General features: G+C 37.7%; 1 protein-coding gene and 1 long non-coding RNA gene across 2 annotated transcripts; both read left to right on the top strand.

The window, feature by feature from the left end:
- The first annotated feature begins 3,881 nt into the window (after positions 1-3,881).
- LOC104608049 (peroxidase 73-like) lies at positions 3,882-7,401 on the top strand. The gene is made up of 4 exons (XM_010273911.3): positions 3,882-4,773; positions 4,859-5,059; positions 5,218-5,383; positions 6,670-7,401. The coding sequence occupies exons 1-4, from the start codon at positions 4,549-4,551 to the stop codon at positions 7,074-7,076; spliced, it is 999 nt and encodes a 332-aa protein (XP_010272213.1). The 5' UTR covers positions 3,882-4,548; the 3' UTR covers positions 7,077-7,401.
- A 275-nt stretch (positions 7,402-7,676) lies between these two features.
- On the top strand, positions 7,677-8,719 carry LOC148791214 (uncharacterized). Its single transcript, XR_016076148.1, has 2 exons — positions 7,677-8,061; positions 8,163-8,719. It is a non-coding gene; the product is annotated as an uncharacterized LOC148791214 (long non-coding RNA).
- The last annotated feature ends 5,894 nt before the right edge of the window (positions 8,720-14,613 follow it).

The following is a 14,613-nucleotide window of genomic DNA, read 5'->3' as shown; positions in this document are numbered from 1 at the left end:
GGCATTCGTCTTCCTTTTCTGTATTTGGGTGGCTTCTCTGTTAACATTCATCCATCTTGCCGCTTTTGTATGTAATAAAATCTCCAAAACAAGCACCCAATTAGAGGGTACCACGATTGCCGCTTTTGTCTAAGTCTAGTGACGACCTCTCAACCGGACCAGGAATGTAATAACGACTGGTCTGCAGCCGAGCAAGTCTCTCAGATGTCGATGAAGGGTTCGCCATGACAACTGTCCATCTTGCACCGAAATGGCATACCACGATTGTTTGCATCAGGGATTCCGTGAGGAGGTTCATGTACCAGTCCAAGAGACAATAACGATTCTTGTAGAAGGAAATCAAGCACCCAATTAGAGGGTAGGTTGGTAGGCCATCGCTGAAGGACTTACACAGAGGTCCAACAGTGACATTACCCTTGTTTGATATTTTCCCAAAAAAAAAAATACCCCGTTTTAATTATTATATAAAAGTGGTATTTTTTATTGATATTAAAGGCAAAAAGTTGCTCTTATATGTTATTAACCCTTTAATATATAAGATAATTATAAGAATTCTGCTCTTTAGTTGTTCAATGGGTTATGGAACCAATAATAAGATTCCATACCAGTAATAAATTCATGAGTCCCACTGTGAAAGTATAGACCCAGATATTTTATTATTGGCGTAGGACCTTATTATTAGTTTTACAGCCCAAGCTTCATCTTAGGAGTAGTGACACCTAATGGCCTGAACTTTCAACTACCACATTTTAGTAATTTGAAGTTTTAGAAATATATACTTGAGTCTAATACCGCTAAAACTAACCTTACAATGAGCGTAAAATTACAAAAATGTTCATATTTAGATTCACACTTCTTTTTACTATTTTCTTTATTCCATTCAAATGCTTTATTCTTTGTTTAAAAGAAATATAAAAATAGTTTCATATAGAAAAAAAAAAGAGTGAAATAAAAGGTTATTAAGAAAAAGAAAATCTAAACATAGTATTTTTATAACTTTGCCCTCATTGTAATTAGAGTTGAACTCAAGTATATATTTCTAAAAGTTGAGACTTCAGAGCATTAAAATGTTTCAACTACCTTCAAAGTACAAGGTAATTATTTGTAAATTGTAATTTATCCTAATATATAAGAAGAGGGAATGCATGGGACAGGGGTTCAAAATTAGTAGGAAAAAGACAGGCAAGCAAGCTGGGACCAGGAGTGTGGGAGTCACTTTGTTAAAGGCGCTTTCACGAGATCCAATGCGGTGAAACTTGGTCAAATATTTATTCTGTTGGCCGGTTGAGAGCAATCCGCATGTGGATATAGTTTACATCATGATCACAGTTTAATTAAGCACATTATTTTAAGATTTTAATCTTAAATTCTAATCTTACCTTTTTCTTGATTTGAAAATTTGAAATACAACCAACATATGTGACTCACCAATTCGGCAAAGTTTATCCATGATTTAATACAGTCAATTGTGTTAGTGATGAGTGAGGCAAAGCCCCCAGATGGGTGGCCACCGGCCACGTGCTTAGTATATAGAGGACAAAAGAGTTGGTTAGATTTTTAATGCTCAAACAAATATAATAGAAATATAGGGTTTAGCTTGTATATCTTACTGGAGCGTAGACTACTATTATTATTATTATTATTATTATTATTATTATTATTATTATTATTATTATTATTATTATTATTATTATTATAATGCAGAATTATAGAAGACACAAGCATTTCAGTGAGTAAAGTTGAGCAAAAAGTATAATTAAGTAAAGTACCTTCTCCATCTTGTTGATCCTGTACACGATCAGATGCTTCAGCCTTCAGCTCTACCTATATAACATTCCTTTACTCATCATTCTATTCCTATACAGCTAAGCTATTGCTGTACATAAGAAGGAAACACGGGGTAGTTCCTGCGCTGTGTATGAATTAATCAATGCTTTGGAACCGGGGTGATGAAGCTTCCTGGTCTAATTAATTGTTATCAGGCCGCCCCTGATGGATGTGTGGTGTGGCATCCCTACGGCTTAAAGTGAAACTGATCTTTAATCGGATATGGTCGGTCGATTTCTCATTTAAGTATGATAAATACTTTAGAATGATGGCCTTATGCAATTTTTTCTCAGAAAAAAAAAGAATCTGTGTGTGGGGGGGAGGCCAAGGTAAAAAGATTGTTTCTTTTGGTTAACAGAGCAGAGCAGGTAAAACAGTTAATCAATAACATACGATAGGTCCTAATTAATTTAAGAAAAGGAAGGCTTTTACTTTTCAAAAGAATACAGAGAATCTCTCTCCCTCTCCCTTCTTTATCAATCAATTTGGGACGACGAAAAAGCCAAAGAATTGAGGATCTGAGATTTGATTCGATTAACAACTACGCAGTTGTACATTTTGATGCATTAATTTCTTAACAAGTGGCAATGGGAAGTGGGTCCACATATTTGGATCATTCTAAAATTTGTATAGTAAGTATTCTTCAACTATACAAATATATAGTATTAAAATTGAAAGAGCATGTTGGGAGCAGATCATTGGTGGTTTGGTGCAACTATTTCCCCCACGTCCCTACATTTTTTATTTTCCCTTTTATAAAGTAGCAAGTAGTAGCAGGTATATGGCCTAGTTGGTCCATAACCTTTAATTTGCCTCTCACTTATCCACTTCCCGCCACCAAATCTAACCCCACATAAAAATTAATTTGAGTGAGAGAGAGAGAGAGTAGCCATTTTAATTTTCAGATTAATCCGAGGAAGAGAGCGGATGAGTGCATAGATAACAACAGGGGGCCACACATTTTCACCGTTTGGATTGTCACGTCAGGCCATATGTGGCGAATAAGGCAATGTTTGAAAATCAGACGTCACGACAGAAGCTAATAGCTGTATTATATGCTCAAAAAAAAACCTTAGGCAAGTAGCTAGTAAAAATGTCCACAATCGTTTCGTTTTGGATTTGGATATTTATCTATGTTATATGTATCATTCATTCGTTGCTTCAAACCAAAGAAATTCAACTCCTAACTTTGTAGCTTTTTCTATTTTGGCACCATCAATGATATATATTATATAGAACTTGAGGCTTGAGGGGATCATGCATTATTCAACCCCACAGTACTCCCAGTATACATTATATATGGATCGATTAGCTAGCGAATCCATCTCCATTAAATCTCAATAATTACAAAATCGGAAGCCATGGGTTCAAGTTGAAAACAACAATGATCATCAAAGGGATTGAAATGGCGTATTACGTACATAATTCAATAGTTAGCTAATAATTCAAAAACTAAAGCTGCATCTGGACCACAACACGACGACTTTCGTCTCTTAAGTCTTGTCTGGCTGTGACTGAAAGGCGAAACCTATAACCTGTCTTCTTCGCATTGATTATATATGAATCCAAACTGTTCTTGACGTTAGCGCTCGCTTTCTTTCTCAAAATTACTTATGCTAACTCTAGTGGATCACAACTATAGATGGTCCTGCTGCTGACTCGTTTCGTTCATTCGGACTTTAATCCACGACGTTGATTTCCTCTTGGTCCCACCACCACGGCTCAATCAGTGGGGCGACTCCTCAATGTTACTGTACAGTTTAAATTTGGATGCCCACATTTAAATTTTTTGAGAGAATGACCGATATGCCCCGTGTCAGAATTTATAGGTTTAATGTACGATTGGAGTAGGTGTCAGCTCGGAATTAATATACTGATTCACGGACGGCCGTGAATGGAGTGTACCTATCGGTCCATTCGAATGTTTATAATCCTGGAGTGTAAATCACAAATTTGCATTGTACAAATCCATACTTTTCCGAATTTTTAAAGATATTTGTCTGGACTATATATATATATATATATATATATATAATTTAGCCTGGACGTAACGCACGTCGTGTTTCTTTTACATTTATTACATTTTTGAGTAATATTCGATCTGGGTTTCTGAAGCCCACAGGAAGTTGCGTCCCTTATCTTGTTCTTTTCTTCCTCTTCTCCCTCTCTCTCTTTCTCTCCGGAACCAGGTGACAAGTAATTAACTATTCTCGCAACCCGGCTTCAATTCGGTTCGGTCGGGCTCAGTATCAGGTATACGTACTTGTGTGTATATGGTACTTAGCCCGAGCTATGATCAACGACCAATTTTAAACTGGATTAGATTCAGGTTATTGTTGTCCAAGAACAAGAGGAATCGATCCGACCCGACATTTACCAGCGCTAGTAGCATATTCTGGAATCAACGATCGTATACGACGAGAGCAGGTAGAGAAAGAGAGAGAGAGAGAGAGAGAGAGAGAATAAGGGGGCGGCCATGAACTGAAGCCGTCGTCGATGCCGCCTTCAAACTTCGAAGTCCACGAGTTAAATGCCCTCCTCAAAATCAACTTTCATGGCTGTAAAAAAGATTCCAGCCAACTGGCGCATGATCCATTTCCTCTCTCTATATATATTCCTTCTTCGACCTATCAAAGCAACTCACTCCTCTCTGTCTGTCTCTTCTTTCCTCTTTAGCTTACAGAGACATTTGCTTGATTGTTCGAATTGATTGAGTGGACGATGGCAGGCTTCAAATTCAATGCTCGAGTGGTCGTATGGGCACTCGTGCTTAACCTGTGCCTGTTCCCCCAAATGGGATCAGCACAACTTAGACGGAACTACTATGCCAATATCTGCCCCAATGTGGAAAACATCGTAAGAAACGTAGTAAGGCAGAAGTTTCAACAGACTTTTGTCACCGTCCCTGCGACTCTGCGTCTCTTCTTTCACGATTGCTTTGTTCAGGTCAGAAGAATGAAATTTCATGGTTCAATTTAGTCGTTTATATTACTGATGATTAATTATCTCTAACCTTGATCATTATTTATAGGGTTGTGATGCTTCGGTTATAATCGCGTCTACACCAAACAACAAAGCAGAGAAGGACCACCCAGATAATCTGTCGCTGGCCGGAGACGGGTTCGACACCGTAATCAAGGCCAAGGCAGCCGTGGACGCTGTTCCTAGTTGCAGGAATAAGGTGTCCTGCGCAGACATCCTTACCATGGCCACCCGTGATGTCATTGCTCTGGTACCTACTTTTTTTTTTTTAATTTCAAATTTCCTTTTGATTTCCTCCTCTCTTCAATCCATCGCCATCCGAGATGAGATGAAAAGGTGTGTGTTTTCATGTTTTGGAGTATAATATTGATGATTGAATTGATTAATTACGCCCACGCTGCCACGCAGTCGGGTGGACCTTCTTACGCAGTGGAATTGGGAAGATTCGACGGCCTGAGCTCAACCGCCAGTAGTGTGACCGGGAAGCTGCCACAACCGACATTCAATCTTAATCAGCTGAGCTCCCTGTTTGCTTCCCATGGCCTGACTCAGACGGACATGATCGCTCTCTCAGGTAAATAAATATTGAAAACGACAGGACCGTGCAACCCAATACCACGTTGCATGCTTTAATCAATTCAACAAGTCAGATTGTCTTGTCGAACCATAAAAGTAATTATGGAATTGTCAAAATTCCTTTCTAAAGCTCCGTTTGATTTGCGGGAATAGAGGTTTGGAATGGGTTATTCCGATTCTAATTGTTTGGTTAGCGGAATCATAATCCTATTCCTCGTTCCTGCTGGAATGGCATTTCCCATTTGAGGAAATGTTATTCCCTGCTCATCCTTTGAAAATTAAATTTTATTCGTGCTTATTTTAATCTTCATTTTTATTTCTGTTTGAATCAAACAGACTATGGAAATGGACTATTCTGATTCTGATTTTTTAAGATTTTGAAGCCGTTTGACTTATAATCAGAATTGGAATTAAAATGGTCAATTCTCATAATTTGTTTGATTCAGACAGGAATGAATATAAAAATTAAAATAAGCAAAAATGGGATTTCATTCTCAAGTGAGGAGCAGGAGCAAGAATGGGAATGGGATTCCTATTCCGCCTAACCAAACAGTTGGAATCGGAATAGTCCATTTCTATTCCGATTCCAAACCCCTATTCCTATAAACCAAACGGACCCTTCGATGCCGATTCCAATTCCAACTACGAACTAAACACACCTTAAATGAGAAAATTAAAACCAGAGAGACTAAAATCAGCCCCTACAGCACATTCACGCCATGTATTGATAGCATCTCTCCATGATTATATCACCATTCTGAATATTATCATCGGGATGTGCCCAATACATGGCGGGAATGTATTGTGGGGGGCTTATTTGAATCCAAGACCAAAGGCCAGAGTACTAAACTAGTTTACGTCATTGGTCAACTCCACTCCTTCTAAGTGCTGATTAGTTCAGAACGGGGTTTAACTTTAATAAAAGCAATAACAGTGTAATGTTAACAATTCTTTTCCTTTATTGCTTTTTGATGTGGTGGAATAGTGGGCCAGTTGGGATTTTCCTGCCAAGAGAACACATTCCAACCCCTACCAACTATATCTACCACCGCATAGTGAGACCATCTCTAACGAGTCAGGATCTATTCCTTATGGAGCCCGCGTCACACCCATCTCACAGCATGTTTTAACGCGCTGTAGGAGGAATAAATTCCGATTTATCTCTTGACATGTGCAGTGTCCAATTATGTTGGTAGACTGTTGGAATGTATTTTATAGTCAGGTGATCGGAAAACTAGTATTACTAACGAGTAACGACTAAGGTTGTTGGTATTTTTGTCGCAGCGGCGCACACACTGGGCTTTTCTCATTGTGGTAAGTTCGCAAACAGGATATACAACTTCAGTGCACGGAGCGTGGTGGACCCTACACTTAATAGGGCGTACGCTTCACAGCTGCAAGCAATGTGCCCCAGGAATGTGGACCCAAGGATAGCCATCAATATGGATCCAAACACTCCCAGGATCTTCGACAACGTCTACTACAAGAACCTTCAACAAGGCAAGGGACTATTTACCTCGGATCAGGTCCTCTTCTCGGACCCTAGGTCCAGGCCCACGGTGAATGCCTGGGCCAGTAACTCGGCCGCCTTTCAACAAGCTTTTGTCACAGCCATTAACAAGCTGGGTCGGGTTGGTGTCAAGACCAGAGGCAATGGGAACATCAGACGCGACTGCGCGGCTTTCAATTGAGGAAAGAGCATTTTTGGATGGATCGGGTAGAGGAAGAGTAACAAAGTATGATCGATCGGACCGACCATTTTGTGACCCAATAAATAGTGTTAGAAGTTGCTCCTTAATTGTATGAATTGTTGTTTTCGTTTTTTTTCCTTTTAAGAAATGGAGGAAGAAAGAATAAAAAGAAAAGCAGTTTTATAATGAAATATTTTTGCTTTTTTATTTGGATGGAAAAAAAAAAGGTGCGCCTGATGCTTGCTCCGTCTTTGTTTTAATTTGATACCTCCTGTGAAACCAAATAATGTAGGGGCAAATTGACATGATTGCCTTCTTTTTCTCACTTTACTTTCTGCTTTTCTTCTTTGATCATTTTCTCTCTCTTTCTGTGTGGAGAAGGTGGAATCCAACTGGCATGGTGGGATGGCATAATTTGATTGAAAAGGAGAAAGGAGAATATTATTTGGACTTAACCATAACACTAGCATAGTGTCAAGTGACTATTTTCCGTATACACATGACACTATGTAACTTAAAAATTTTAAAATCCAATACTACCCTCATCCCTTTACTCTGGACCGATAGTCCCTACAATCCGGAGAGCTTCTTTGGGATCTTGCCAGAAAGCTCATTTCAGTTAGAAGTCCCCGGGAAAATGTTGGTGAAGTTGCAGGTTCCGGCGAGATTCCGGCAAATTTGAGTGGCGAATTCGAAAATGCAAGAGATTTCATTGATTGATGAAGGAATCAACAATAATAACACCAACAACGGCAACAAGAAGAAGAAATCTGAGGAATATAGTAAAGAAGAGCCCGACGTGGTAGCCACGGCTACTGTCATGGTGGTTCCAGCGCCGTTCGTCGTCGGCCGGAATCGATCTCCCTCAAGGAAGCTCGTTCTCTAACCCAAACCAGGTTGCTGTTTGTGCGGTGGCCTCAAAGAAAAGCTTCAAGCGGCTTTTTTAGTTGTCGGCCCAGATTCCCTCCACGATGTTCATTTGCAGGTTCGTCCCCATGCTTTCTTCCTTTGTTTTTTCAAATTTAGATCTTTATATGTGTTTTGTTTGATATGTTTCTTACTTATTTTGTTTATTTTATTGAATAGATAAGATCGCGTCCAATTACCGACTGCTGCGACCACCGCCCACTGTGGCGGCATCGGCAGCGAATGAGTGGTACGAGAACAGACAAGGGATAGTGAACGAGTTGGGTCCTTTGGGAGATGCAAAGCACCCAAACAATAATAACCGTGATAGTCATGGAATAGGTGCTCAGCAACATCAGATTTCAAGCATAAATGCGGACTCAGCAGTCGCTATGCATCAGATTTCTTCTTCCTCCGTCCCCTTCCCAGATCTGTAGATCTGGGACTAAAAAAGAGAAGATTTCTCCTATTTTCTTCTTCTTCCGTCACACCCATCTGTAGATCTGGGACGTTCCAGCGCCATTCGTCGTCGGCCGGAGTCGACTTCCGCCAGAACTCCGCTGTTTTGTATTTGTAACATGTCTGAGAGAGATTGATTTAAGTTAAAAAGGATAAAAATGTAATTTCGCATAGAGGTATAACGGACATTTTACACTTAGTCAGACGGAGTTAATCAATTAACTGTAAGGATAGTTTAATAAATTTACCCTTATGAATATTAATATAATTTTTTAACATTTTGATATATCTTTATGTCAAAGCAATAAAAGATTAAACTATTCTTGAAGTGAAGATAGGTAATTGAATGGTGCCAATACTGTGAACAGTTAAGTAGAAAGTTCCTCAATACAAATTTGTGCTGTTTGCTATTTTTAATGTAATATAAAATACTTTTTAATGAATTTATATGTCTTATTGTCGCCTTTTGTATATTATTGTTTGCATTTGTAAGTTTATTCAACTATCCAATCGAACGCTGCACGGGACCTCAGTGGCTAGTCTCATGACTATAAAGGTCAGGGTTAAAACTTAAATACTCTGATATTCCTTAATTTTGCTGCAGCAAGTATATTATTAAATGTTAATAATATTAATATTCAACGAAAATTAGCAAACAAATGTATATATATTTATAAATAAGGTTCAAAATATCGATGTACTTAATACGGTGTATCGAGAAAATGGATACAGTGGAACCGGTTCAGAAAGACTGATTAAGACTTTTCCACCCTTTGAATTGGTCAGACCCTCGATATAGGGGTTCCAAAATAATATACGTGTTGATACTTTGAACCTTATTTACAAAAGATATTCCTTTTGAGAATGTTGATTAAATAACTAAAAAGCATGTAAAAACAAACAAAGAAATAAAATACAATAAAAATCTTCTTTTTTGGTTGAATTTTCAAAGTCAATAAAAGGGTTCTCACTTCTCATGCCATCAAATCATCACTCCTCCCTCTTAAACAAAAATTAATTGTGCAGGAAAAAGAAATGTCAACAAGATCACATCGTGATGGCAATTGTAAACAAGGGCCCAAAGGGCTATTTAATGCAAGAAGACAAAGAAGGCCCCACATACTACCGTCGATGGATGCGTGGAAGCATGGGCAGCGGCAGCAACATCCACCTAAGAATCCTTTTGTGTTGTAAACCATTAAAAGGTAGGGGGAGATATTTGGTATAAATAGCAAGCCTCCAGCGCAACAGACATGACACATGTGATGGTTCTACTTTAGATGATGATTGATGGGGGACATGAATTTAATGCAGCACTCCTCTTTCAATCTTTTATTTCTTAATTTTAGGATTTAGGGTTTAAAAGATTGGGTATGAAAAGATAATAATTTTTTCTTTAAATCAATAATCGCCTATTTGTATTACACTATTATTAGAGGCCGAGTTAAATTACAGTGTAGTGTATTCATTAAGATTGATTGTATATTGGCTGTATGTTAAATTGAGAGATCAATTAATCACGTTAAAAACATATTTTAATATTTAAGAAACTTTAATCAATATATCATTTGTTCATGCATGTCTTTTGCTGCATGGAACAGCATATGCACAATTAAACCAATAAAATAATCATGAAGAGGAGTGAACTCTAAAATGGCCTTTTATATAAATAAACTTGAAACCGGTGCAAGAAAACATCATCTCATCTCATTTAGTCTCAACTCCCAATGGCTAAAATGCTAAATGTATGTAGGATTCGTCATTCATTCGATATAAAGTCATGATAAAGTTTTGAACTTTTGATTACATATACAATCATTACAGGCTAGCTGATGTATAAATCTAATCACGTTAGCACATAGATGATGACTTCGATTAATTCTATTATATTAAAAGGTTGACGTAAGAGCAGTTGTTCAGTTCATTCTACATGGGCGTGTCTGATGATCACTACTTTTTTACGCAGTCCACAAACATACGACTTCAATAAAATATCATAAGCTTTAGTTGAGATGCTTTATTTAGGCTTTCTATTATGGTTCAATTTTCAGTTTCTTGGCTTCCGCTTGCTTCACATGTTTCATCCTTCTGCACAAATGAAATCTTGAGCGTTAGTTGGTATAATAAAATCGGTTGTTGCTTTGGCAGTTTTTTTATTAAAATAACCCATGCATCTGTGTGTATGATGAATTTTGACAGTCTATATGGAGTGCCTTTCGTTTGGCCATTTGCAATTTTACACATTTTTCAGCCTTTCTTTGAGAATACTTACAATAATTACTTTTTTAATAAGTATTTCTTTTAAGAGTTGGGATTATATATTAAGGTTTTATGTGTTTAATAAAAAAGTGGGAAAAAAGTACTTTTCGTTAAAAGAAGTGACCTGAAGTTTACTTTTTTTTAGCATTTCTTGAAGAAGTACTTGTCCAAAAAATGGGACAAACCAGCCTCTAATGTTTTCTTGTAATGCCTAAAATACCCCTATGCAACGGTTATACCTCCATCTCCTCTCATTCGAACATATCTACCAGGTAGCAGTGCACCTAGTTGCATGTCCACTAGAGACGATCGGCAGTGAGGAAAAGTAGTCGACGGACCTGTCATTTTTGAAGGGATGAGAGATCCATCATATGGATGGCCGAACCCTACAGGTAGGTTGGGCGAAATTTCAAATTTTTTTCTCTCCCCCATGTGGGAATCACATCCCCTATTTTAGAAAACTACATTTTCAATGATCAATCTTGAACCCTAAACCAGACCAAATCTGAAACCAAAATGTAGGAGAGGGATATACCTGATACGGAGTAGTGGTAACTCCCAACGAAGGTGTTCACGCCCAAAGAAAACACCAAAGACTGCTCCCACTGAAGATGACACAGCGTAGGGTGGACCAGAATCAACAGGTGGTTCTTCAGCAAGAACCGAACTCTTCAGCAAAAATTCAATGGAGGGTGAGTGAACACAACTTCATATCAGTTTTTCACCAAAAACTAATATCAATAACCTTTCTTGATCACTCCTACAGGTGGAGATCGAACTGGCTATGGCAGCAATAATAGGAGAGGTCAAGAGCAGAAGATGGTGTCAATCTAACTGGAGTCGTCTTCTCTCTTGAATCTGTAATCTGATTTGGTGAATTGAGGTTCGCCCTCCTCCTCTATTTATAGCCTTAAAGAGATGTTCTCCTAATCCAAATCCTGTATTCGAATCTGGACTCTCTTTAAAAGATAAGGATAATCCCTTATCTCATTTACAGATAAAGATCAACCCTTCTAATCTTATTAGAAGTTTCCTAATCCAAATCTTTATTTGGATCTGGACTCTTTGAGTGGATAGGGATAACTCCCTATCCTATCTGTTGATCCAAATCCTAGAACCGCCCCACTTTAATTAATCATATTAAATCATTTCGAATTGGGCTTTAGGCCCATTAAGTCCATGTGCTCACATATCATCCAAACTCCTGCCCAGTTGGGTATCCTTGTATGGCGTGGGATCCAAACATTGATCTACACATCAGGCACATGGGTTCAGCCCAGCCTCTGTTACAAGGCCTGGCCGAATTCATCATAGGAGACAGTGAACCCCTGAGTCCATCACCATGGGCTCTTAATGAGCCCAACATTTACATAAATGGTCATTGGGTCAAGCCACCTTATACAAACCCAAGGACTGTAGGCAGATGCAAGATTAGCCCATCAAGTATTACCTCAATGGTCTTACACTTAACCTCTCAGCCCATAATGATCAAACACTGCCCGACAAGAGATGACCTCTCCCTCGGCAGCAAGGAACAATGTTGCACTCTCTACTCACATGGTCTTACACTTAACCTCAGAGAGAGTGCATCCCCGACCATTCACTTTGTTCAACAAAGGGGTTGATCCTGTCACTATGATCACCCACTCAAATGAATTCTCGGGCTGTCCCAACATACCCAGGTTTTGACCCCCTCTAAGGATCTCACTGATTGGCATATCAAAGACAGCCCAATCCGACACCTAGTGCAGTATCATAATCGAGTCTAGGGGTCAGGTGTAACATTCCAGTTTTGCCCATCTATCTCCAAGGTATAGGGCAATACTGAAATTCTGGTCTGGTCCAGGGTTTCAAGAAAACCTACACTGCATGTACCTCAGGTCTCACCCTGGCAGCTGAGACAATCTACCCCAACCAACTTGGCAACACATCAGTGTCAGTCTTGGCAGGATAAATCTCCCCAGATCAATCCAACGGCTGTGAAGATTCTAAACTAACACAAGTCTCATATGTGTCCAGTTTAAGGGTATTACACAGAAACACACCACAATAACATGAATCAAATATGTACTTTATTCATTTACATTAAATGTCATAAGGTACATCATTCTGATTGGAGCTAAGGGCATACATTGTCTAAAAGTTTAAGGGTATTACACAGAAACACACCACAATAACATGAATCGAATATGTACTTTATTCATTTACATTAAATGTCATAAGGTACATCATTCTGATTGGAGCTAAGGGCATACACTGTCTAAAAGTTTTGCCACTTTCTTCTATTTTCTGAAGTTATTCTTCTCATTGAATCTTTTTTTTTTTTTTGTTTTTTTTAATCTTGAACTCCCCTGTTGTTCACAGATCTACAGTTTGGAAGAGAAGAGTCTAATGATGACAGTTTCACTATCTAGGTCAGCGGTTCACTGACCAAATCAACATTTTTTGGCCAAATAGTAGTTTTGGGGTAAAACGGAACCAGGCAGGTGACTGATTCCCGATTTTTTGGTCCGAACATTCGGTCCGGTCTGGTTTTGAAAACATTGTGTCAAATAGCTAATTGGTTTCGAATTTAGATATGACTTTATTCGATTCAATAAATATTCAAATTCGGTTGATTATTTAATTCTTATATATAATATATGAAATATTTAAATGTTTTATATAATTTATATATTTATATAATTAAATTATATAAATAATTTATTTGTTAATATTAGTTATTACTATTATTTATTATTATTATTATTATTATTATTATTATTATTATTATTATTATTATTATTATTATTATTAATTGGGTCCACCTGGTGATTCACGTGTGGGTCCACGTGGTCTCTCAATTGAAATGTATAGTATAACATGTGAAAAGCATTGTATATATGTATTTGTGAAGTGGGGGTTAAGTTTGTCATTTGTGTCAATATAAGCACTTACGGGGAAAGTATGTTACCAAACATCCCCACCCCAATAAATGCTTAAAAACATAATAAGTGATTTGGTAAGTGGGTTACCAAACAGGCTTAAATAGTTGTTAAAATAAGTATTTCTTTTAACAATCACTTAATCATCAAACAGAGCTTCAATCTTATTTTTTAGACTTGGAGAGTGTTTAACCTTATTTTTGATAACATGATTTTTCTTTTCTTTTTTTGAAAAACAAAACTAATCTTGTTGTCTAACATCCCTTTAGTCAAATTTGATTTTGACATGGCAATTGTTTTTATTTTAAAAAACAAAATCATGTGTGTGATCAATTTCATTTGAAAAAAAAAAATGTATATCATCACCATTGCCTTGTTTCTGCCTGGTAACCTTGAATATTTTTCATAGTGGATGTTAAAGCCATGGTCAATAATATGAATACTGGAGATACAGAAAAAATGTATATCATCATCATCATCCATGCCTTATTTCTCTTTTTCGTTGGTACCGCCATTTGTAAATGGATGGGTTATGATATATCAATGTACATTTAGCTAATTCATAATATTTAAAGTATCCGTCACTCTAAATATTTATATATAGATATTCAGATCGATATTTTTTAACCTTGGTTAAAGCCGTCTCATCCGATATTCCAAATTTAAAAAACTAAAAAAAAATAAAAGAATAAAAGAAAGAGTGACCTTATTATCCACCGTAAGAATACTCTCAAATTCAATATAGAGGCAAGCAGTAAACGGCTAAGTGATGCAGGTAAAAGTTTAGGCAGCAACGATGGAACTTTTTCTCATTCAATTGCCCAGCCCGGCCCAATGAGGCCCAACTCTAAACCTCATCAAACGTATGGGATGGGCCATATCACATATCTCAAACCCCTGATTGTGGTTTACTGCTTACGCAGCCTGACTTGGGTATGGGGCACAGGACCACTAGTTGCAGCCTGACTCCCTCTTCTAAGATAAAAGCA

The sequence above is a fragment of the Nelumbo nucifera genome, chromosome 5 (assembly GCF_055504915.1).
Source record: "Nelumbo nucifera cultivar China Antique chromosome 5, China Antique-T2T, whole genome shotgun sequence".
Classification (NCBI taxonomy): domain Eukaryota; kingdom Viridiplantae; phylum Streptophyta; class Magnoliopsida; order Proteales; family Nelumbonaceae; genus Nelumbo; species Nelumbo nucifera.
Note: the sequence above shows the minus strand (reverse complement) of the source record. Positions and strands in the feature narration are given on the sequence as shown.

Excerpts from the sequence above, each read along its gene's own strand:
- LOC104608049 (XM_010273911.3), top strand. The coding sequence starts at position 4,549 with ATGGCAGGCTTCAAATTCAATGCTCGAGTGGTCGTATGGGCACTCGTG. Across the intron at positions 5,060-5,217 it reads CCCGTGATGTCATTGCTCTG|TCGGGTGGACCTTCTTACGC; the intron begins GTACCTACTTTT and ends GCTGCCACGCAG. Across the intron at positions 5,384-6,669 it reads GGACATGATCGCTCTCTCAG|CGGCGCACACACTGGGCTTT; the intron begins GTAAATAAATAT and ends TTTTTGTCGCAG.